Source organism: Peromyscus leucopus, chromosome 1 (genome assembly GCF_004664715.2).
Source record: "Peromyscus leucopus breed LL Stock chromosome 1, UCI_PerLeu_2.1, whole genome shotgun sequence".
Classification (NCBI taxonomy): Eukaryota; Metazoa; Chordata; class Mammalia; order Rodentia; family Cricetidae; genus Peromyscus; species Peromyscus leucopus.
In genome coordinates, this window is record NC_051063.1 from 59,958,446 (window position 1) to 59,982,643 (window position 24,198).

Below are 24,198 nucleotides of genomic sequence, written 5' to 3' on the forward strand. Positions count from 1 at the left end.
AATTAGGCAAACAACAAGAAAATTCTAAGTTCTGTGTTAGTTCACGCTGCAGCCATGGAGTCCTGCCCATCATTCTTTGGAATTCAGGTGTTGCCCCTCTGCTTGAGGGGGAGGTGCTTGGCAGAAAAGATTGACACGCTGTCATTAATTTCTTTCTTTCTTTCTTTCTTTCTTTCTTTCTTTCTTTCTTTCTTTCTTTCTTTCTTTTCTTTCTTTTTCTTCTTCTTCTTCTTCTTCTTCTTCTTCTTCTTCTTCTTCTTCTTCTTCTTCTTTTAAATCTGGACAAACCTTTCTCCTTTTATTTTGAGAAGAGGCTTTTTTCTGTCCTTTATTTTTTGTTTCTGGGGTCTTTCTATTTGCAGGCTTTGATTAAACATTTTCCCTTCTACCAGGAAAATCCTTTTTCATTTACTCTTTTTCCACTGGGTAGGGCCTTTTTATTTTTTGTCTCAGGAGCCATTTTACTTTTATATCTGTAATATTCACAATTGTGCAATTAATGCTTTCCCTTTTACCAAACATTTTAGCAGCTGTACATACTGCTGCTCCTGAGATGGGGATTCCCTATGTCCCTGCCAAATCCTGGAGCAAACTTTTATTTTTAATTTTTTTTTTAAATACACTACCTATTTTGGTGTGTTCATAGATGCATGTGTGTATGTCTGTGTGTATGTGAGTGTGTGTGCATGTGTGTGGAAGGCAGAGGTGTGTGTGTTTGTGTGTTTAATTTATTTATCATGTATACAGTGTTCTGCCTGCACACCAGAAGAAGGCACCAGATCTCATTATAGATGGTTGTGAGTCTCCATGTGGTTGCTGGGATTTGAACTCAGGACCTCTGAAAGAGCAGCCAGTGTGCTCTTAACCTCTGAGCCATCTCTCTAGCCCACCAGTGAGCAAACTTTTTATCTCCAGTTCTGGAGTGGCTGGATCCTTCTTTTTTCTGAGCCCCACATTGGGCGCCATATGTCCATGTTCTATGTTATGCGTGTCAGTCAAAGAAAGAGAGTAACTCCTGCATGTTTTACAGCTTTAGCAGAAACAGGAGAGTCAACTTCTGATGAACTGATTGCCTCCTGTCTTCACACAAGCCTCTTTATTGTTAACCCAAGAGCTGGTTTTAGCAAGTCAATTTCCGCATACCAAAACTTCTTATCTGGAATTGTTTGAAGGAACCATTACCTAAGCAATTCTCAACTGTACAAAACTTCCTGGTTTGCCAGGTCTGTTTCCAGACTAAGTTATGCAAAGGCTCTGTGAATCCTTCAAAAGATAACAATCCTTCAGATAACAATCACTGACTATTTACAAAAGATTACTTCAAAGCCTAGGTGCCATCACTCCCGGATTCAAGCCAGATAGAATGGATCTGTTGAATATCACACTACAGAACCCAGTACTACCAGCCCAGGGGTGTCCCCACCCACAATGGGCTGGGCCCTCTCACCTCAATCCTAATGAAGAAAATGTCCTACAGGTTTGCCTATGGCTTGATCTAATGGAGTCATTTTCTCAATTGAGGCTCCCTTCTCTCTGACAAGGACTCCAGCACAGTTGATATAAAATTAGCCAGCACAGTGAAATTTGGTTTTCTCAAATTTATTGACAGAAATGGGCTCTAGCTAGCTTGTCCCACAGGCACCTATACTAGGGCTTAGCTTTGGCCAAACCTCACCCTTACTTACACTTTGATTGGGAGTCAATTTCCTTTTCAGTACACATGCAGCACTTCAGGAGCTCAACTCAGGTACTCCCAGGTTTCAGCAATTGCCTTTCTTTCATTTGGTTTGGAAGAAGGCTAAGCCTGGCTTCTAGGAGGGACCCAGATAACCCAGAGTACATTGAGGTGTGGGTCTCCACAGAGAGGCCTATTGAGCAGTAGTTGGGCTCAGACTTGAGAGGGCCTGTCTCAGTATGCTGCATCTCTTGAGAAACATACTTAGGATGGTACTCGAATGGGGTTGTGCTGGTGGAGAATTGTGGGTACTTGCGAGAGGATTGGAGAGTGCTGTCAGTAGACCATGCAGACTAGTCCCTCTGACTTTCTTGACGGCCTGTGCATCGTCCTAGGCTATGGGGAAGTTTTTTAAAGTTCTTTTTTCTTTTAGATAGTTCTAATAATAGCCCAGGAACACTAATAGCCTTGGTCTAATAATAGCCTTGAATTGCTGATCCTCTTGCCTCAGCCTCCAGAGTCTGAGACTACAGGCATGCAAGGGCCTGCTTTAGAGAGGAATGAGTTTGTCTTTTAACTTTACATGTGAAACTTCATTTTGTGTTTCCTAAGTGACCAGTGAATGCCTCAGTCCAAAGTAACTGTAGACCACTTGCAAGAGGTTATGAAACAAATTTGAAAGTCAAGTCAAGTATGATGGTTCGTTCATACCTGTCATCCCAGATGCTGAGGCAGGAAGATTGCTGCAAGGTTCAGACTAGTTTGGTCTATAGAATAAGACTCTCTTTAAAAAAAAAAAAAAAAAAAAAAAAAAAAAAAAAAAAAAAAAAACTCAAAACAAAGCAAAAAAACCCCAGCATCAGCAAAAGCCCTTGTACTATGAATGTGGCAGGCCTACATTTAAGACTGGTTAGTGAAGAAATAGATTGTACACAGAGATAGACAGGCCAGCATCTGACCTCACTCGTGGTTGGCATTGATTGAGTAAGCTGTGGCCTTGCTCTTGGTGCCTCCCATAGCCAGGCCCTTCTTTCAGGGCTGCTCTCTGGTTTAAGCAAGTGCAGTTATTATGTTCTGTGAACCATTTTAAAGAACCAACCCTGAAGGACATTCTCTTCTTCAGAATTCTTTACTGCGGGAAGTCGAAAATGCAAAGAAGCAACTGGAAGAGACGCAGCATGATAAGGTACTTCACTCTCCACTCAGTGAGAAGTCCCAGAAGAGCTGACATGAGTTATTGCAGTGACAGGGACCGCAGGGGTTTGGAAGGATTGAGACCAACCCTCCTGGTAATTCTCTTAGTCCTCACAGTTTGCAGCCCCTTAGCAAACATGCTGTACACTTCGTGTACATGGTCTCCAACCCTGGGTCCTTGGGGAGGTGGGGGGTCTGACTAACATTAGCATGGGTCTCTTGTAAGAGACAGGGCCAGCAGGGATCTGCTGGGTGGGAGGGAGTGGGAGATGATAAGACCTGGAAGACTGAGTTAGGAAGGGTGAGTCCTTTATACAGTCAGTACAGTTTACGTTTCAGCTTTTGTCCTTTCTAACTCTCCTATAACCGGGAGCACTGCTTTTCATTCATTAGGACATCTATGGATTTGGAGAATGAGTTCTGCTTGTTATAGGACTCAGGAAGTGTTTTCAGAATTGAAATGCACCCTACACGTGCCCAGTCCTTATGAGAGAACTGTCATAGAAGCTATTTACTGTTTTCTAGGACCAACTTGTCCTGAATATTGAAGCTCTGAGGGCCGAGTTGGACCAGATGAGACTGAGAGGCCCTTCACTTCATCACGGGTATGGTGGTCACAGATGGGCGAGTTTTCAGCCCTGTGCGTGCACAAGGGCTTGTTGCTGCCTCTGTGGGCAGTACAATGGAGCTTCAGAAGGTGGGAAGAGGTCCCTTGGTGTTTGGATATGCTGACTGGGGTGCCCATTGGAGGGGTCAGGGTAGAAAACATGATTGGAGCAGAAGGACAGGCCTCAAAGAGAAGTCACACTGCAGCTGTTCAGAATCCATATTGCTCATGGGTTTGGTGCTGCATTTGTGACTATCTTGTGAAAGGACACTGTGTTGCTGCTGTGGGGTGACTCAGCTCCTGACAAGGCCACAGCACTTAGTGCATAGCCCTAAAGCACTCTTGTCCTGTCTTGTAGAAGCAGTTCTTGTTGGGTCTTACTCTTTTGAGTTCATTTCTTATGAGAGTTGATCTTCAGTAGACGTTACTGAGGTGGTCACCTGGTGACACTATGGGGTAACAAACAGACTTCCTCTTGGAACAAGCAAGAAGACAGTGTGGGGTCTGTGCAGATGCCTCTGCACTTAGAGTTTGGGATGTTGTACAAGCTAGGCTTCCTGCAGCTTTTTTACCTGTCCTACTTCATACCACGAGAGGTGCCATACAGAACCAGGAACCCTCAATGCAAAGCCAGAGGGAGAGGTGGGTCACTGCACTGGAAGAGATGAAAAGGGCCACAGGGACAGAATAGTCATGGCTACAGTGACCGAGAGAGGCAAGTGCCAGTACTGTGGCAGCAGCAGACATGCTGCTGTTGGGAGCTAGTAAGCAGCACCGGAAGAGACTTGCTCTCTTTTTTTAGACAAATGTATTTTATTTTTAATTGTGTATGCGGGCAGTGCAGTGCAGTGCAGTGTACACGGAGGCCACAAGAAGGCATTGGATCTGGAGCTGGAGTTTCAGGCAGTTTTGAGCACCCGACATGGGTGCTGGGCACCGAACTCAGGTTTTCTGGAAGAGTAGTACTTGTTCTTAACTGCTGAGTCGTCTTTCTTTTATTGAAACAAGGTCTCCCTTTGTGGTTCAGACTGGCCTCAAATTCATGCTCCTCCCACCTTTCCCAAGTACCAGGATTCAAGCGTGTGCCATCAGAGCTGGCTAAGGTGTGACCTCCTTTAACAAGGAGTTTTAGATGTGAGAGGAAGGAGAGGAGTTGAAGGGGCCTTAATGTGGAGGAAAGTGTGCCCATGTCTGGGTAGCCTGTAGAGTAGAGTTCAGGAGACAGGAGAGCAGTGTGGCTCTGGGAGCTCATGTCTTTTCCCATGGCCTTGAGACATTGGGCGGAACAGAGAGGAGCTGGCTTGTTTGAAGGGGTGGGGCCCTGCCCTGGGTAGGAGGAATTCAGGCACAGAGCAGCTGGTGGGGACCACTGGCTAGTTTCACAGGACTTGACAGTGAGGGAAGTCATATTGCTGTGGTCTGCCCCACTGAGTGGAGAGAGGTGAGGAGTGGACTTGTGGAGCTAAACTTGAAAACACCATGAAGAAGAGGAGGGCTGACAGCTTTGAGATCCCAGAGCTACCTTCAGTTAACACAGAGCTGTGCTCATCTCCTCAGCTTGGAACTCTGACTGGACATGTTGAGACAGCAGGTTCCTGAGGAATAAGAGGTGGGAAGTGGGAAGGAAATGGAGTTAGAAAGGAAGCCATGAGTCTCATGTCTTTAAAACATGGAGAAGATGAGGGCTCAGAGATGCCCAAAAGGATGAGTTGGCAAGTCCCACTGGTCCTGTGTGCAGGAGCTCCCCCAAGCTATCCCTGAGCGTGCCCACCCCCCCACTCCTGCGCATAAGTCCTTTGTTCTTGGCCTCTGGCAGAGTTCTGAAGTGAGGACATCTACTTTCTTTCCCGGGAAGTTTTAGGGCAGCACCGGGAGGAGGGAAAGGTGAATGCCGAGGTTGAGCTCCTGCTGCTCTGCTTCCCCTCTACACCTTGTCTGTAGGAACCCCCAGTGCTCAGATCCTTCTTGGTTGCTCAGCCTTGTCCCCTTTTCTGGAGATTTCTTCAGCCCAGGGTTTGAAGCCCTGCGACTGTCTGTGCACTGCTGTGTTAAGCCCTAGCTTCTAGCTTCTCCCAGGAGTGCTGTCAACACCACCTTGGACTTGGCAGAGCAGAAAAGCCACAGAGCAGGTGATGGCAACAGTGGTGCCTAAGTGTGCCCTTGACCTAGAAGAGGCTCTCAGATGGGCCTCAGGTGTCCACACCCACCCCTCCTCCCATTGAAGTAGTTGAGTAGGTTTTTCTGGCCAGGACTGGGTAGCCGAGAGCTCTTAGGCAGGTTCAAGGGAACCCTCCTTGGAGACCTTTCCAACTTGACACTTTACTTTCCTTCTGATACCCACCTTTTCCCATGTTTCAGCCGACCCCATTTGGGCAGCATCCCGGACTTCAGGTTCCCTGTGGCAGACGGGCATGTGGATGCTTACAGCACCAGTGCAGTGTTGCGGCGCCCCCAGAAGGGCCGGCTGGCGGCACTGCGGGACGAGCCCTCCAAGGCAAGGCCTCCGCTTGCGGAACGTCACCTGTTCCTCTTGGACAGACTCTCGGTCTCCTTCTTCCCCCATGTTCCTTTCCTTGGCTTTTCTGGCTAAGAGCTTGCTTTTAGGGTATGCTTGCTTTTTGGTTTTAGTTCTTACTTTAGGAACAGAATTTTTAATAAGATATCCTGTAAGTTAATGCTAATTAGTATGTACTTGAAGTAGTAAATAAAAGTAAATGATGCCAGGTGTAGTGGCATAGCACACACCTGTAATCCTAGTACTCAAGAGGCTGAGGCAGGAGGATTGCCATGAGTTAGTTCAAGAGTAGTGCACAGCTATAAGCAGTGAATAGTACAGTGTGTACAATGAAGTTCTGTGCTGATGGCATGGCTATGTGCAGTTCATGGGTTTCAGGATTCAGGAGCAGCACGATTCAAGGCCTCAGGTGCTTGTAGATGGGGAAGGCTTCCAAGTGCGGACTTAGTGTGGTCCAGAAGCTTCAAGCCCTTGCTGAGGACTTGCATGGACTCCCTGAGTTCCTAGTAGTATGCTGCTGGCTCTCTTCAGAGCTCACATTTGAAGAAAGCCAGAAGGAAGCCCAGGTCCTTCACCACCTGGTCTAGGAAAGCCATATGCCTTTCCATCAGCTATATTCCCTCCAGTACTGTGAATCATTATGGTCTGTCCCCACATGGGGACCATAGAATTGTCCTCCACCTGGAGAGAGGAATATATTTTCAAATTGCTGGAGTATGTCGAGGATAAATAGCAGGAGGCAGTTGGGTACCATGGACACCTGGACTTTAGAGTAGCCAGCTGTCACTGAGTGTTACAGGCTAGGAGAATGATAAGCCAGGAGGGTGAGTGAGGCCTGGGGCCAGCTGAACAGCCTATCCAGGGAGAACGGCAGCTAAGCCTGGGCCTGTGTGGGCTGACACCATGGGTAAGCAGATGAACAGAGGGCAAAATGGTTGGTAAGGGCTGGTTGGCACTGCCCTGGAGCAGCTCTTCTGGAGGGAGGTACTCTGCCCACTTTGAGTGAGCCCTTTCGAGTGGAAGGACAGAGACAGATGGCAGTTGCTGGAGAGGATTTGAGGATGGACAAGGAAGTGGGGTGGCAGAAAGTTGGGGCAGGGTAATGTTTTGTGGGTTTTGTCTGTGGTTTCAAGATGAGAGGTGGGGGTTCTGTTCTTATCTGAGGGGATGAGCCAGCTGAGAGAGGGTGCCACTGATGGGAAGTCTGCATGGAAGCCACAGTGGGTGTGGTGTCTCTGGAGGGAAGGGGGGGCATGAGCCCTGACCTTCCATCCACAGAGGAGGGAGGGAGTGCAGCAGTGGGGAGGGGAGGGGAGAGAAGGACATTCATTAACCGCCAGGAGGATTTAACACTGGTTGCTGTGGGCAGTGATCACAACAGGGGTCTCCTCTGTATAGTCCTTTCCCTGGGAAAAGGCTGTGTTCAGGTGCCTGCTTTGCTTTCCTCCTCTGGCTTTTCTTGGTGCTTGTCTATACCAGGCTCGGGAAGCTCACACCAGTGCATCATTCCATGGCAGGTGAACATGTCCCTTCATGTGCCACTAGGCTTCCTTTTTAATTTCCACTAAAGTGGGTAGTGGATACTGAATGTATCCTGAGTGCAGATACTGAATGTCCAGTGCATCCATATCGGAGTATGCGTGCTTGCTCTCTCACCTTGAGACAGGCTCAGCATGTGCCCAGGCTGACCCCCAAATCCACACCCATCCTCTGAATCCACCTTTCAGGAAGCTGTGTTCTACAGTGCTCAGCCTCTGTCTGTCAGGTGCCTCTTGTTTAGCAGCAGCTCAGGTGCATGAGTGTCTTCCTAAAGCCTTGGCCTGCAGTAAACCTATTCACATTTCTGATAGCAGCCTTTCCTGCTCTTAGAGTGTTTGCTGTTACTCGTCTGCTGAGACATAGTGTTTTTGTTGGTAGGTGCAGACCCTCAACGAACAGGATTGGGAACGGGCCCAACAAGCCAGCGTCTTGGCAAATGTGGCACAGGCATTTGAGAGTGATGTGGATGTGTCTGACGGTGAAGATGACAGAGAAACTCTGCTCAGCTCAGTTGATCTGCTGTCACCCAGTGGGCAGGCTGATGCACAGACACTGGCCATGATGCTTCAGGAGCAGCTGGATGCCATCAACAAAGAGATCAGGTATATATATATGTGTGTGTGTGTGTGTGTGTGTGTGTGTGTGTGTGTGTGTGTGTGTGTGTGTTACATATGTACTTGATCTGTAAGAGACACAAGGGGCAGTGGCATGCATCTGTCATCCCAGAACTTGGGAGGTGGAGGCAGGAGGAACAGTAGTTCAAGGCCAGACTAGACTAGACTACAATCAATTTTGAGGCCAGCATGGGCTACATGGAACTGTTTCAAAATAAGAGCAACAAAAAGAAGGTGAAGGAGATGCGGAGACTGAAGTGGATATTGTGGAGGTGTGAGGGTGTTCTAATGAGGCCTAGTGTGTTGTACACTTGGAAACTCAAGAGATAAATCTTGCAGGAGTTCACTTCCATGGGAAAGCATAGGTGGGATCAGCATCCCCTTTACACCCCCCGCACAGCAGAGCACTTGGGCTTCTGAGATAGCCTTTACCTCTGGCAGCCTGGCCACCTCCCTGCACCTTGCTAGGGGAGGTGAAACTTTCATCCCTCCGTGCTTAGAGCAACAGGGCCCAGATTACTCCTCTGCTACCCAGAGCTATTCCTGTAAGGCCAGACACAGGACATGCAAGGTACTGGTGTGTAAGGTGAGGTGGTGACTTGACCATGCCGTGGACAAGAAACAGTTGGGCTTCCTTCCATTATCCAGTGCTTAGCATACCTTCGCCTGTGTTAAGAGTGAGCACAGGAACATTCTAGCTGTCAATGGAGGGAGACAGTCTGTCAGTGCTAGCATCACGAATGTTCTGCTGTTAGGTACAGGGTCTCCTGCTGTAGCCCACGTTGGTCTTGAAGGCACCTCCTCCCACTGTAGCCTCCAGCTGCTGGGCTCGCATACAGAACTCCCACTCCAGCCAGACTCAGCTTGTTCTGCCTGCACACACAGAGCTTCCTGATGAAATAAGGCCAACTGCTCTTGTTTGGATTTTAGGCTGATACAAGAAGAGAAGGAGAATACAGAGCAGCGGGCAGAGGAGATCGAGAGCAGAGTGGGCAGTGGAAGCTTGGACAATCTTGGTCGTTTTAGATCAATGAGCTCTATCCCCCCCTACCCTGCTTCCTCGCTTGCTGGCTCTTCTCCTCCAGGCAGTGGTCGGTCCACACCGAGAAGGGTCCCTCACAGTCCTGCCCGGGAGGTGGACAGGCTGGGTGTCATGACTCTGGTAAGTGGGGCCTTTTCTACCTCAGCCTGCTGGGGAAGGGTTATACATGGAAATCACATCTTCCTCTAAGAGGTTTCAGATTATAAAAGCTGAAGGGGTGGAGACAGAGGCAGTTGATTTCTGTGAGTTTGAGTCCAGCTTGGTCTACATAATGAGTTGGGTTAGTTAGGGCTATAGTTAGTCAACAATGCAAATTAGTTATAATACTTAGGTGACCAGGCCAGCATCTGGTCTTAGTTGTGGGATGCTAGGCAGAAGTCTGGTGCAAGCCAGAGGGGCTATGCTGCCTGTTTCAGCAGAAGTGACTGTGAAGAGGTGTTGCAGCATGTGGGAAGAGATACAGAAGCCTGAGATGGAGGCCAGTGGTGGAGTACCAGACCTGGCTTCCATCTGCAACACATTAAAAAAGATGTGTAAAGGAGTCCCTGTCCCTTCACAGCAGGGGTGTCTCTAAGCTCTGAGGCACAAGGGCCACTCAGGAGACCTATAGACTATGAAACTGAAGCAGAGGAGATCTTGACTGATTAACTTGGGAGCAATTTCATTTTAGAATATCTATGACCCAGGTATGCAGATCTCAGAGTGCACAGTGACTCTTTGAGTGTTTAGCGCGTGTGTAATCCTAGGAGCCCACATACTAAGCTTGGTGTACCCTAGCCACCCTGCCATGCTCTACCTTTTTTGCTGCTGCTTTCATTTCCAGTTGCCATGACATTGACAGTGAACATGTAACTAAATCAGTGGAATTATTTTAATGGGCTGTTGAATAGTATAGTCTCTTGTATTTTGATGCACTGTGTAATATGTCTCATTAGTGCAGTGAGTAAAATCTTAACTTTCATGGTGTGATCTGTGGCTTCATCCTCCTTCCAAATACTTTGTAGGAATAGCTGTGTGGGTTTTTTTCAGTTTTAAGACTGTCCACCTGCTGGCTGTCAGTCTACTTCCATCTGATCCTGACCCCAGATCCCTGTCTGCCCATCCAGCACCTTACGCTGTGGCAGCCCCACCCCCAGCTCCTGCAGATGATCAGGCACCCGAGTGCATATCTGCGGCAGTAGGCTGGAAGAATGCATTGTTGGGCTTTTTCATGATAAGAATGCATTCTCTGTTACTCTTGTTTCCTGCATGTGGACACAGGCAGGAAGGGGTATGTGGTCTGTGATTCTGCAAGGGAGAGTCCTGTATGCCCAGGTGACCCACCTTATGTGGTACTGGTTCTGGTGTCACATGGCTTTCAGCTAACTGCTGACAGACTTGCTGGCTTTGATAAACTCTTATGTTTAATGCTGTGTATGTGCTAAGGTGTAGAGGCTCTCCCTGGCACCCCATTAGCTTTTCTTACATCTTTTTAAGGGGGTGGGGAGGGGTTGCTCTTACAGCTTAAAACAATCAGCATATTTTTGAAAAGTTGTAAATCACATTCTAGGTAAGGACTCCAGGTTAATGTCCAGTAGGTAATTAACTCAAAGCAGGTTTGTTTAACTTTATAATAGATAATGCAATAGCTCTGATGGAATTTATTAAATTCCCACGTATTTGTAACTAGTGACAGAGAGGCTGGCTTCGAGTGAGGGTCACTAGAGTCCTGTTTACATGGAATGCTGGGTTTTAATACATTGCCTGTGTTCAAACTCATTCTTAGCCGCGTAATAATTAGTGTTGCCTCCTGGGAAATCTGCATACTTTTTAACTGTCTTGAGAATGTTTATTTCCAGTGATGTTTCCTCTCAGTGCTCAATCTGTGTGTGTCCTTCCGGCCTGCTTAGCAATTTGCCTCACTGCTCCTTGAGTCCTTTTCCCACACGTGTGCAGTAAACCTGCTCTCTTTCTCCTTTCTTCACATGCATCTGTCAGCCTAGTGACTTAAGGAAGCACCGGAGACAGGTAAATCACATGCTGACTTACACACCCTGTGTCTCCATGAGTGACACACTACTGTAATGTGAAGAGAAGTAACTGACATTTCCCTGCAGTGTTTAGTTTGACCCTGCATGTCATTTTGGTGGTCATGTGGGAAGCCTGTCCCTGAAATACTGGGGCAGAGGCCCCTATGTCTGATTATTGCATGCTTTTCTGCTGTTCAGCATTGAGGACAAGAGTTCCTGAGGCAGGTGTGCTCTGGGGAAGGCTGGGGCTAGCACACAGTAAGCTCATGCTCATGCCAAGCATGGGCCTAGTGTGTGGCCAAGGCATTGTCTTTTTATTTATTTTTAACAATTTTTGTTTCTTTGAGACAAGGTCTTACTCTATAGCTTAGACTGTCCTGGAACTCACTGGGTGGCCTAGGTCAGCCTCCAACTCACAGCAGTCTTCTTGCCTCAGCCTCCCAAGCACTGGAACCACTGTCTTAAACTCTTGTATGCATCCGTGTGGGATACAGTTCACCATAGTCACTGTTTATGAGTGTGGAAGCTAAAGCTTCTGTTTCGTGGTGTGGGCTTACAGGTGTATGTTCAGGTTTGTCTGGCTTCAAAAGCTGAGCTGGTGGCCAGTTTGCCCTTGGGCCTTTTGCCAGCTGCCCTGATTCCCTGGCAGTATCTAGAAATTGGTGTGAGTGTAGCATGCTGGGCAGAGTTGGGAAGAGCTGGCAGTAGCTGTTCTGATGGTTGCCCTAGACACTCTACCTCTTCTTATCTTCCATGCTCCAACCCAGGAGCTCTGCCCTGTCATCAACCTTCCTAGCTGGCTGCACTGTAGAGCAGTTGTGGCTTCCATTCTACCTGCCATTGATGAGTTTGCCAATGAGTGTTGTATGTTGATGCTGTGGTTTGTTGCCTTCTTTCTTAATTAAAAAAAAAAAAAAAAAAAAAAAAAAGTGATGCACCTGTGCTGCTCAAACAATGCTCATGTCCAAACAGGAAGGTCACAAGTTCCAGGACAGACTGGGAAACAAAGCAAGACCTACCCCTCAACCCCCAACCAAATAAACCATGCCATTCAAGTTGGCAACTTGGCTCAGTGACACAACTCCTCAGTTACCCTGCACAGTGCTCTGTTCATCTCTGCTGGCTTGTGTCAGTGAGGAAGCAGTTTGTGAGCCACACTCCACTCCAGCATAGTGACCTAATCTACAGAGCCATACATGGGCTGGATGCTGGACTGTGGTGTACCCTGCCTCTACTTTAGTACCACTGGCAAGCAAAGGTGATTTCTCTACTTGGTAACATTGAAGAGTAAATTTAGTAGTGATCCTAGTGCCATCCCTTTCTGAAGGAGCACAGAGGGTCCACCTTGGGAGCTGTTGTGGGTGAGGCTCTGCTAAGGAGCATGACAGCCTCCCCAGCATGTAGGTTGCTCCCAAGCTTCAATTCTTTAAATAATGATTCCATTTTTAAGCTGTTAACATTTTCTCCAAAGTTTCTAGGCATGGTGGCTTTGGGGAAGAGGTGATAGAACCCTGGCCTCCTGCATGCTGAGCATGTGCCTTTCAGAGCCTGGCCCAGGCCCATGATGCCCACTGCTGTTTTGAGATCATCTTAGATGAGAGATGCAGAGTGTATCTGCTACTGGCTAGTGAATCCCTGAGCTGCCTCAGCTCAGCCTGGCCCTGAGCCGATGGGGCTACAGTAGGACCAGTGCTCCTTAGTACCATTCCACCAGTCAACTGCCAGTCCTCTGTGCATGCAGATGCTTGCCATGCTTCATGAAATCTGTCTAACTTGCTTTAGAGCCAGACAGTGCAGGCGTACCCATAGGACCCAATGGGGTGAAGCTGTGGACTCTCTGCCCCGTGTCCTTCATTATATACTCAAGGCCATCTTAATGACGTATGTAGGATTGTTCAATCTCAACCAAAGGTCTTAAGTACATTCATGTCTCCACATATAGCCTGCAGTCCAAATACCCAGAAATGCAACTGTGCACATGGGTATGGCTCATGGTCTCTAGCTGTTCTATGTGTTCCCAACCCCCAGAAAGGAACATGCTGATTACTTGCTAGGGAAGACTCTGCCTCCTCAGTGTTCCCATGGAGTGGCCCGATGAGGCCTGTCAAAAGCTCCTGGTCAGTAGTATTAGTGAGGACACAGTTGGTAGCATGGATCAGGTCTTGGCTGCCTTGTTGGGCATTGGCCTCTGATGTGCCTAGACATCAGGGAGGAGTTGTTGGTGACCTGTGCCTGCCTGCTTCGTACTTTTCCTGGGGAGATGGACTGTGAATCACATTGCTCTGTGCTGTTTGGCTCCCTTGAGGAACAGCAGTCCTCAAGATGGTGTGAACTAAAATGCAGCCTTTTAGCCAGGCACAGTGGCGCCACCTGTAACCCTAGCACTGGGAGGCAGAAGACTCACAAGGTCCCATCTCAGAGCAAAACCACAAACAGAAGAATGTGTTTTTTTTGTGCTAGCAAGAAGTGGCTAATAGATCTTTAAGTCCCTTGTTCACTGTTCTTGTCTTTGTCTTGCCCTCAGTTGCCAGCTTCCAGAGAAGAGGTACGAGACGACAAGACGACGATAAAATGTGAAACCTCTCCCCCCTCCTCCCCGAGGCCCCTGCGCTTAGACAGGCTGCACAAGGGCGCACTGCACACGGTCAGCCATGAGGACATCAGGGACCTGAGGAAGTAAGGAGCAGGGCTGAGGACAGCGGCCCTGGGTGGAGCTGTGCTTGGCTGGGGTTTAAGAATAGGAATTATACCTTGGAAAAAAAAGACAGATTTTAGAGTTCCAGGTTATTCAGTTGAAGTTACTGACATTTTCCCAGGTAGTTCCCAGCAGAGGGTCCTATCTGGGAAACATTGCACAGAATGGTGCTCCAGGACCTTGCCTTGTTCACACACAGGTGTCTGTGTGGTTCTGGATGGTGCCGCTCTATCGACTGAAAGGAAAAGTTATGACTCAGGACCCCCAAGAACAAGTTCTCATCACAAAGGAGAGTTACTTGCTCCAGATGGACAGGGGCGGGGAATAAGAGACAAACACAAGAGATAGAGGACAGGGAGAAGGGAAGAGGGCAGGGGTATTTGTCCTGGAGTGGCGACAAAGAACTCCCTCTGGATAGAGAGGGGACAGATGTGGCACAGAGGGAAATGGCAGTTTATGAAGGTACAAGGTACAAGGGGAAACCTCATGTTAGGATGAGGTGTTTAATTTTGATTGGACAGGTTAATTAGGTGAACCGAAGAGGAGGTTTGATTTCTGGACTTCAATACTTGGATAACTGGACCTTGGTAGTCAGCCTCAGGAGGAGGACGTGGCCAACTAAGGGAATAGACCTTGGGGACTAGCTTTAGGGATATAATCTAATGATTTTTAGCAAGGCAGAGGGAATGGGGGAGAAGGACAAGGCCCACCAGAGCCATGCTTGCCATGGCCGAGCTGGCCAGAGTCCCTTCACTGACAGCCTGGCTTCTCATATTCTCTTGCCTTCTTGGGTCTCCCGAGTTGCTAGGCAGTTCATGTTTTCCTCACCTCTTTATTAACGCTTCCTGTCAGGAAACCAAGAGCCTTTTGGTTGCTGTGATAGACAGTCATTGCATTACAGTTGGCATAGTTTCTGTGCTGTCCTGAGCAGGGTGGGGGAGCCAATTGGAGTCCAGACCTCCTCTTCAGAGGAGCTTCAGGTTCTTTCAGAACCAGCAGGCTTCCTTCTGAGCATCCTTGGCAGTCTTTGTCACTGAACAATGTGCTGTGAGAGACTTGGTAAATCTTAGGAACTCTGAGGAGCAGTTGTAGTGTCTGGTTGGGTGTGGTGACTTATGTCTTTATAAGCCTAATGTTTTCAAGGCTGAGGCAGGGTTGTCTTGAGTTCCAGGCCAGCCTAGGCTAGAGTGAGAGCCTGTCTCAAAAACAACCCAGCAAAGTGTTACAATGCTTGTGCGTGGACTCCCATGTTGTGATACAGCTCTGATAAAAATCCATTTTCTTTCCTTGAAGCTCCACAGGCTCCCAGGACGGTCCTGTGAGCAACCCTAGCAGCAGTAATAGTAGCCAGGACTCCCTCCACAAAGCCCCAAAGAAGAAGGGCATCAAGTCCTCCATTGGCCGTTTGTTTGGCAAGAAGGAAAAGGGCCGGCCTGGGCCACTGGGCAAGGAGTCACCAGGACAAGGTTGGTAGGTTTGCAGTAAGCTTCTTTTTTAAAATTTTTATTTCATGTGCATTGGTGTTTTGCCTGAGTGCATGTCTATGTGAGGGGTTTGGATCCTCTAGAACTGGAGTTATAGACAGTGAGCTGCCATGTGGGTGACTGAGCGTAGGTCCTCTGGAAGAGCAACTAATGCTCTTAACCACTGAGCCATCACTCCAGCCCCTGCAGTAAGCATCTTTTTTTTGGGGGGGGGGGGTTGTTTGTTTGTTTTTTGAAATAGGGTTTCTCTGTGTAGCTTTTGGAGCCTGTCCTGGAACTTGCTCTGTAGACCAGGCTGGCCTGGAACTCACAGAGATCCACCTGCCTCTGCCTCCCCAGTGCTGGGATTAAAGGCATGCGCCACCATTGCCCAGCTTGCAATAAGCATCTTAACAAGGGTGTGAGGTGCTCTTGGGTGACTGCTGTGTCTGCCCATTCTCTACATGCCACCATGCTGCTGGATATTATCTCTAGAGTGTGGGCCCTAGAAGGTGGTAGATACATGACCCAAAGAGCAGTGGCTAGCATCTCAGATACACCAGGTGTCTTGTCTTAAGCAGTTTGCTGGGCTGTTTGGTCAGAAATAGCTCTCGGTGTGAGCTTAACTGCCTGTAGAGAGCAGACCGGAACTTTGCTCTGCTATGTTGATTGCCTTAAGTCTGGGGTCTCTGCTTCCTTGTAGCTGGTGTTTCAGAGACAGAAAATTCATCTCAAGATGCCTTGGGACTCAGCAAACTGGGAGGACAAGCTGAGAAAACCCGGAAACTTCAGAAAAAGTAAGCTGCTCGTTGTGTCTCCATATGAGGCAGTTGTCAGTAAATGGTGTTTAGGTTTCAGCTGATATCAAATTCTGTGCACAACTGTGTATATGCATAGCCTTCTGAAAAAGTAACTCCATACTGAGGAGAAGGGAAGTGGAGACAGAAAGATCCTGGAGCTTGCTGGCCAGCCAGTCAAGCTAAACGGGCAAGCTCCAAGTTCAGTAAGAGACTGTCTCAGAAAGTCGTGTAGAGATTGATAAAGGAAGATGCCTGATGTTGAGGTACCCACATACACGAACAGCAGGTACACATATATGTTGATGTAACCAACTGTCTTATTAAATAAGAAACACAGAAACAATGTAAAAGAGAAAGCCGAGAGGTCAGAGCTCAGAGCTAAAATCTCACCCTTCCTCCTGCTGTCCCAGCTTCTCGAAAGAGACCTACTTCCTGTCCGTTCGTTTTTTTTATAGTATGTTGTTCTGCCTTCTCATTGGTTGTAAACCCAAACACATGACTGCCTCGTCACTGTCTGAATGTACAGCCCCCTAGGTCTTAAAGGCATATGTCTCCAATGCTGGCTATATCCCTGAACACACAGATATCTATGGGATTAAAGGCGTGTGCCACCACCGCCACATTCTTGCTATGGCTCTAATAGCTCTGACCCCCGGACAACTTTATTTATTAACATACAATCAAAATAATATTTCAGTACAATTAGATTACCACCACACATATATACCCCTCCAACACACACACACACACACACACACACACACACACACACACACACACACACAACTACAGCTGTTTTTAACCCACACTTCCTAAAGGAGGGAGCATTTATGACACATAGAAGGCATTTGCCTGGATTTCTGCCACCGTGGAAAGTGTCTTGTTGAGGTGGCATGCTCCAGAACCCATCTTTGGCATCTGACCTGCCCACAGGTCAGCTCTGTGGCTCTGGGAAGTCATGTAGCCCTCTGTGTCTATTTTCCTCATCTGTAAGATGAGAATCACGGCAACTCACCCTGGATGGCTTTTCTGAGTACTAAATAGGATGGTGACTATCCTGAAGAGTGATAACAGCGGGGTTGGGGATTTAGCTCAGTGGTAGAGCGCTTGCTAGAGGCCCTGGGTTCGGTCCTCAGCTCTGTTAAAAAAAAAAGAGTGATAAAAGGGCTGGGATATGGCTCAGCTGATAGAGTGCTAGCCTAGAATGGACAAAGCCATGGCTCCTCACTAGCACTATATAAACTGGACATAGTGGCTTGTGACAAATCGCAGAAGTAGAGCCAAGAGGATCGGAAGCTCAAGGTTATCATCTGCTACACAGTGAGTTCAAGGCCAGCCTGAGATACACATAAATATCTCTTAAGTCCTGCAAATAGTCTTAAACAGCTGAGCTATAAGGGCAGCCACAGTGACTGTTTGGACTCATGTGAATGGCCCTCTGGAAGTACTTGCTACAGTGTTTTCTCCTGGTAGACTGTCTTATCACAGATAGATTTAAGAACTTGTAGCCTATTAAATTTCAGTTCTGCACTAAGTCTTGAAAAACTGGAGGTGTGGCTCAGGGTGAGAAGTGCATATCATGCTGAGACCCTGGGTTTGCAAAGAGGAAAAAAAGTCAGTAAAGTAAATCACTGTTCTGAAAATCAGTAGTACTGTTTGGGATGGCTGTCACTCTAGGGCACAGAGCAGTGATGTATATGTGGATTTACTCTGCATAGAACACCTGTCTGGAAGCTTAGCTGCATCTAAAACCAGTGAGGGGAACAGGCAGACAGGTTGATGAGACAGTGCATTGAAGAACAGGCAAGTGTATAGACCAGAAGTGAGAGCTGAACTTACAAGGGGAAGTAGGCCCTGAGGCAGCGTGGACTGGATGGTTCTGCAAAGGGTCCCGAGTGCTCTGGAGACAGTGCACTGCACCCAGAATGGTGCTGGCCTTTGTGTGGGGCTGCCAGTCATGAGCTCGGCCTCATGTGTTGTCTAGTAACTAAGTGGTCTGTGCCCAGGTGAGGACCAGGCTGCACTAGCAGCTGCCGCTGACTCCCTTACCTTCAGGACTCTGCAGAGGAAAGTTTATAGAAAGCTCTTAACATCCAGATTTGATTTGGATATTGCTGTCTTTGAACTGAGTAAAAATGTTTTGAGATACCTTGGGATTTGCCGTTTGGCCATGTGAAAGTTGATATTAAACCCAGCTACTTCAGGCAGTGGTGGTGCACACCTTTAATCCAGTCCTAGCACTCAAGAGGCAGAGGCAGGTGAGTGAGTGTTTGAAGACTCATTTCTCAGGACTGCTTCCTATGGCCAGCCCCTGACTGAGGATCTCTTCTGCCTGTTGATGGACCAGGCAGCCACTGGCAGGCGAGGGCTGATAAGGGCAAATTTGACAAATTTGCTTTGGGGAACTACTCAGTGAGAGTGGGGCAGGGGCCTTCCTCCCTTTTCTGATGGTGCCCACAGCCACAAACCTTGGGCCACTGTTACTGAAGCTTGGCTCTAAGTCACTTTGGCTTTAAAATGCCCTCCTACCTCTGAGGTGCTGTGGTGTGCTCACAGGTAGGGAACTAGACTTGTGGAGAGCCATGCTGTGGGATGCTCCTAAGGACACTAGGCTTACCCTCAATGCTGAACTTCTGAGAGGATCGTGGCAAAAAAGGTAGCCTCTGTCCTTTCCCTGTCATAGTGGTGTCACCTGTGTCCTTAGGACTCCTAGCTTGCCCACTTGATGGAGACACTTGCTATGGCTTGTGTCAGGGAAGAAAGGCCCTTAGCCTTCCTTCAGGGCCTCAGTGGAACAGTACTGACAGTGAGGATACAGTTGAGTGTGGGGATAGAGACCTGCCATGCTTGTGGGATTATGGAGTAGGTAACCACAGCTCCATCTCACCAGCTCCATCTCATTGTGGGGCCTGTCCTCACAACATTGAGTGTATCTCTAAAACTCTACCAGTTGATTTCCTTGATTTGCCTTTGAGGTGCTGAGGATGAAGGCCAGGGTTCTGTGACTGCTTGGCCAGCACTGTGCTGCAGAACCATACCCTTCAGCTCTCCAGTTCTGATTGCAAAGGGAACACTTCTGCTGTGTGAGTTTGTGTTAGAGCAGCCATCACACATCAGCCTCTGGAGCTGTGCCCACAATCCCATTGTCCAGGAGGCAGAGAGAAGAGGATTCCAGGTTTGCAGTAAATGATCCACCTCACAGCCCAGGAAGGGAGGACAGTAGAAGCTCTACTGCCCTGGTGTGCTGTCCGGATTCTGGAGTTGAGGGAGGCTGAAAGCAGCACCTGTGGCCCCAGGGGCAGCAGTGAGTTGTCAGTCTCATGCTTCCCAACAGGCAGACGCTCTTGGTCTTAGGCCTGAGGTACAGACAGCTCTCTCTGTGGGCCTTTTAGAAGGCATTCCTTGGGCCGGGGAGATGGCGCAGTCAGTAAAGTGCCTGCCACGTAAGCATGAAGACTTGAGTTGGGATCTCCAGCACTCATGTCAAACCTGGGTGTGGTGGTGGTCTGCACCTATAACTTAGTGCTGGGGGCTCAAGTGAGTCGCTGGAGCTCAGTGACCAGTCAGTCTAGCCAATCAGTGAGCTTCAGGTTTAGTAAGAGGACTGTGTCAAAAAGGTAAGGTGGAAGCTGAGCAATGGCGGTGCACGCCTTTAATCCCAGCACTCAGGAGGCAGAGGCAGGTGGATCCCGAGTTTCAGGCCAGCCTGGTCTACATAGCGAGTACATACATGATACACACACACACACACACCCAAAAAGATTTTTTAAAGATTTTTGTTACTTTGGTCACTGTGTTTTAAGCTTTGGGGCCAGTGGCTAAAAGAGTTTTTATTACTTGGAAAATTGACTAGTAAGAAAATAGGCCGGGCGGTGGTGGCGCATGCCTTTAATCCCAGCACTCGGGAGGCAGAGGCAGGCGGATCTCTGTGAGTTCGAGGCCAGCCTGGGCTACCAAGTGAGTCCCAGGAAAGGCGCAAAGCTACACAGAGAAACCCTGTCTTGAAAAACCAAAAAAAAAAAAAAAAGAAAAAAAAAAAAAAGAAAATAAATGTTGGTGAGGGTTAAATGCCCTCTCTGCTTTGTGTGACAGGGTCTTGTTGTGTATCTCAGGCTGACTTCTAAATCATGGCAATCCTGCCTTAGCCTCCCAAGTATTCAGATCATAAGCGTGAGCAGTCACACCCGTCTCTTAGCACATTTATTTTGATAGTTATAGAGAGCAGAAAGGCAGAGTGTCTCTTTAGCTAGAAAGTGGCTGTTGGTAGTCGGGTGAGTCTGGAGAAGTCCCACATGGGAAAACTGACTGGGTTGGGAAGTATTGTGAAGATGAAGGGGTCAGCCCCATACTAGGTGAAGTGGAGAGGAGGGAGGTAATATTTCTGTCGTTAGACATCTCAGGGTTGAATCAACTAGACTTAGGTGTCTACAGTCATGGATGTTCTGTCCCATGACGCATGATTGGTGAGACTTAAATTTGCCAGCCTTGACATAGCTGTGTTGGGGCTATAAGGTTACAAATTACCCAGTAGAGAAGGCTCAGGAGGCAGAGGGAAGCCAGTGCTAGCCACCTTTCCAGGTCCTGCTTCCTATGACTGATTTGTCCTCCATGTTCTCTGACTGGTCCCTAGTTTATGTCCTACTGTCTCTACACTATTTCTGCTGCTACAAGTGGCCTGGGCTCTAAGAACCAGCAAAGGCTGTTTCCTGTAGCACAAATCCTAAATGGTCTTATAATAAAAACCCAGAACCAGCTATCAGGGTGAAAGCTGAAAGATCAAAGAAGCAGAGCAAGCCACAGCCACCACCTCTTACTTCGCCAACTCCTCAGCCTGAAAGAGCGTGGATTCTTGTCTCCTCCCACCTTATATATATTCCTTTCTCTGCCCAGCCATATCACTTCCTGTTTCAACCTTCCTAGTGCTGGGATTAAAGGTGTGTGATCCCAAGTGCTGGAATTAAAGATGTGTGCCACCACTGCCTGGTTCTGTTTCTCGTTTAGACTGGGTTAATCTCGTGTAGCCTTGAACTCAACAGAAATCCAGATCTCTGCCTCTGCTTCCCAGTGCTAGGATTAAAGGTGTGTTCCACCACTGCCTGACCTCTATGGCTAACTCTGTGGCTAGTGCTGTCCTCTGCTTTCCAGGCAAGCTTTATTTCTTAGATAACAAACAATATATCACCACAGTTTTCAGTGCTAGGAGGAAGTTCAGGGCACCCCAGGGTGCTGCAGACTTCACTGGTAGCCACTGAGGGCTGCAATGTGCTTGCTTAGCTGCCTGTTCTCTGCATGACCTATTACTACTGGATAACAGAGGTCCTAGCAAACTGCCCAGTTGAAGAGGACTTAGTCCATTCAGTGTGACCTTAGCTTAGAAATTTTGATGGCCAGGCCACATACCCAGGATGGGCCCTGTGCTGTGTCCTCCAAGTTTGGAGTTGGTCTGCAAGGAGTGAAGTTGCTTCCTGTGGTTTCTTTGCCTGTTTTGATAATTAATACCAACTGTCATTGAGGAGAGTTTGTCTGGATGAAGCAGAAAGTCCCCCAGTCACTAGTTGGTGCCCCAAGACATCAGCTCCCCCACCTAGCTAGGGCTGGTGTCCATCCTACAGACCTTCATTATGTCAGCTCCACATGAGCACACTTGTCTGTCTCTTTTCTAGTTTATTCCTCAGATGGGAAGTGCTATTTTGACTGCCTGAGACAACAGATAATGCTGCTGTTTTGGGGATCTGCCACTAGCCAGTGATGGAAGGCAGCTCTTGACTGTAGGAGCCAAAAATAGCTGAAGTCAAGCTTGAAGCTGTCTGTGACATTGTGACTTGGGGGAAAGCCCTGCTCTGGGCAGTTATTGTAGAGCCAGGATTTGGGGGTTTGGTTTTGGTTTTACAGAGCTGGATATTACACAGTATTTGTCTTTAGAAATAAAAGATTCTGGAATCTCTGGCAGCCACACATGCAAACATGGAGAAATATAATTTGCAAGAAAGAACCTGTGTGGGGATAGAACCCATACCTGGAGTGTACTGTGATGCAGTTTACCCAGTGCACTGTCTCCCCAGAGCTTTGAACCATTCTGTTTTGTTTTTGTTGTTTTGTTTTTGTTTTCTCCAGACAGGGTCTCACTATGTAGCTCGGGATGTCTTGGAACTCACTATGTAGACCAGGCTGGCCTTGAACTCACAGAGATCTTCCTGTCTCTGCCTCCTGAGTACTGAGAGTATGCTACTATGTCTGATTTTTTTTTTTTTTTTTTTTTTTTTTTTGCGCATTCATATATATTTAAGGACTCAGCACTAGGTGTCCATCTGCCAACCTGCATATGCTCTCTTTCTGGACAGTGTTAAAAAGGCTGTGGCACCTAGGTTTTACCTTCAACACTATATGAACTTAGGTATGACGACTACTGGGTGCTCCTCAGGCTGATGGTCATTCTTTCAGAAGAGGTGGGATTCTGTTGGGATCAAGGAATCAGCCAGCTCTTCACGCAGGCACTCTGTAGTAAACACAAGCTAGTGTGCTGTAGATGATGCCGGCAGCTTGAAGCTCAAGGGAAGTGGTAAGGACCTGTTGTGCTCTGGAAAGCCGTCAAAGATGCCTATTTAACTGGTTATTTTGAATGTTTCCCTCATAGGCATGAGCTGCTGGAGGAGGCCCGCAGGCAAGGTTTGCCTTTCGCACAGTGGGATGGGCCCACGGTGGTGGTGTGGCTGGAGGTGCGTCTTCTTCACATACTGCATTATGAGAACTCACTAAGGCTTCTCACACTTGCCTCATGTTCTGGCCTTCTTGTTCCTGTGTCTAGCTCTGGGTTGGGATGCCTGCATGGTATGTGGCTGCTTGCCGAGCAAACGTCAAGAGTGGCGCCATCATGTCGGCCCTGTCAGACACCGAGATCCAGCGGGAGATTGGCATCAGCAACCCCCTGCACAGGCTGAAGCTGCGGCTGGCCATCCAGGAGATCATGTCACTGACTAGCCCTTCTGCCCCACCCACATCCAGGACGGTAAGTCCACATGCACTTATGCTCTGGGAGGAAGGACTACCTCCTGCAAGGCTGTGGGTCAGTCCACCTACTTTCTGGATGACCCAAGAACAGCCAAGAATTTTGGGCTAGGGCATAGCTCTGTGTAGAGTACTTGCCTAGCATGTGAAAGGTCCTGGGTTCATCCTCAGCACTGGGCAAAGGCTTTCATGAAAGCTTGTCTGAAACTGAGCGTGAGGAGGCCCACTGTGATCTCAGCTACATTGGAGTCTGAAGATCAGAGCTTTGAGTCCAGCAGGGACAACATATTGAGACCCCACTCAAGTTAAAAATGAAAGCTTGTCTAGAAAAACCTCAAAAAGCAAGAGATTTAAAGGTGGAAATTGATCCTTACAAACCTCACTTGCATTTATTGTACCCGTCATCCTGAGGGCTTCTGGGTAGGAGCTTAGGAAGTTCATACTCTATACTAGCACTTCCTGCCTTTTGACTTCCATGTCTGATGACCCCTGACCACACATCGTTGGTGTTTGCATTCACACACAGATGTGCTACTTGCTGAGCAGGTCACATAGTCCAATGCCTGTGACTACTTCTTCACAGTGCAGCTGTAGGCATCAAAGGTCTCTGACTGCCCCGGGGCAGCTGCTGGCCTGGGCCTATGGCAAGTCTGTCAGAGAGGTGGGATTGTACCTTCTTCATGTGCAGCACTGCCTCTAGGTGGGTGTCGACAGGAAGGGCAGCCCCTCCCTGCCTTTTGTTGTAAGCAGAGGGGTGCTGGAAAGTAGAACAAGGCAAAAACAGATAGACTGGTGCTGCTGATCAAACTCTAGTCCCTCTCCTCCTCCCTGTGAACTCTGCCCTGGCATGGCCTCGGAGGCTGTGTGAGGAGTGAACTGCTTGCGTTTTCTGTGCAGTTAGAGCTCTGCAGAGCACCTCGGAGGCACCTGTTGAATGCAGATGATGGCACGAGTGAGGGAAAGCTGCTGCCCTCCCGGTCACTAGAGAATTCACTCTTTCTTCTCACTGCAAAAACCAGAGGGAAACGTCAGACATGTCC

At 48.2% G+C, this 24,198-nt stretch overlaps 1 protein-coding gene across 12 annotated transcripts in view; it reads left to right on the plus strand.

Moving 5' to 3' along the window:
- Positions 1–24,198, plus strand: part of Ppfia1 (PTPRF interacting protein alpha 1) — an 88,784-nt gene that overhangs the window by 49,901 nt on the left and 14,685 nt on the right. For 9 of the 12 annotated variants that reach the window (XM_028871306.2, XM_028871342.2, XM_028871313.2 and 6 more), the window contains 11 exons: positions 2,799–2,861; positions 3,395–3,474; positions 5,835–5,970; positions 7,909–8,132; positions 9,075–9,306; positions 11,164–11,193; positions 13,720–13,871; positions 15,184–15,356; positions 16,057–16,150; positions 22,788–22,869; positions 22,959–23,159. In XM_028871306.2, coding sequence (XP_028727139.1) covers positions 2,799–2,861; positions 3,395–3,474; positions 5,835–5,970; positions 7,909–8,132; positions 9,075–9,306; positions 11,164–11,193; positions 13,720–13,871; positions 15,184–15,356; positions 16,057–16,150; positions 22,788–22,869; positions 22,959–23,159 — 1,467 coding nt within the window. The remainder of the gene's footprint in view (positions 1–2,798; positions 2,862–3,394; positions 3,475–5,834; positions 5,971–7,908; positions 8,133–9,074; positions 9,307–11,163; positions 11,194–13,719; positions 13,872–15,183; positions 15,357–16,056; positions 16,151–22,787; positions 22,870–22,958; positions 23,160–24,198) is intronic. The other 3 variants (XM_037208703.1, XM_028871360.2, XM_028871368.2) reach the window with 1 other exon arrangement.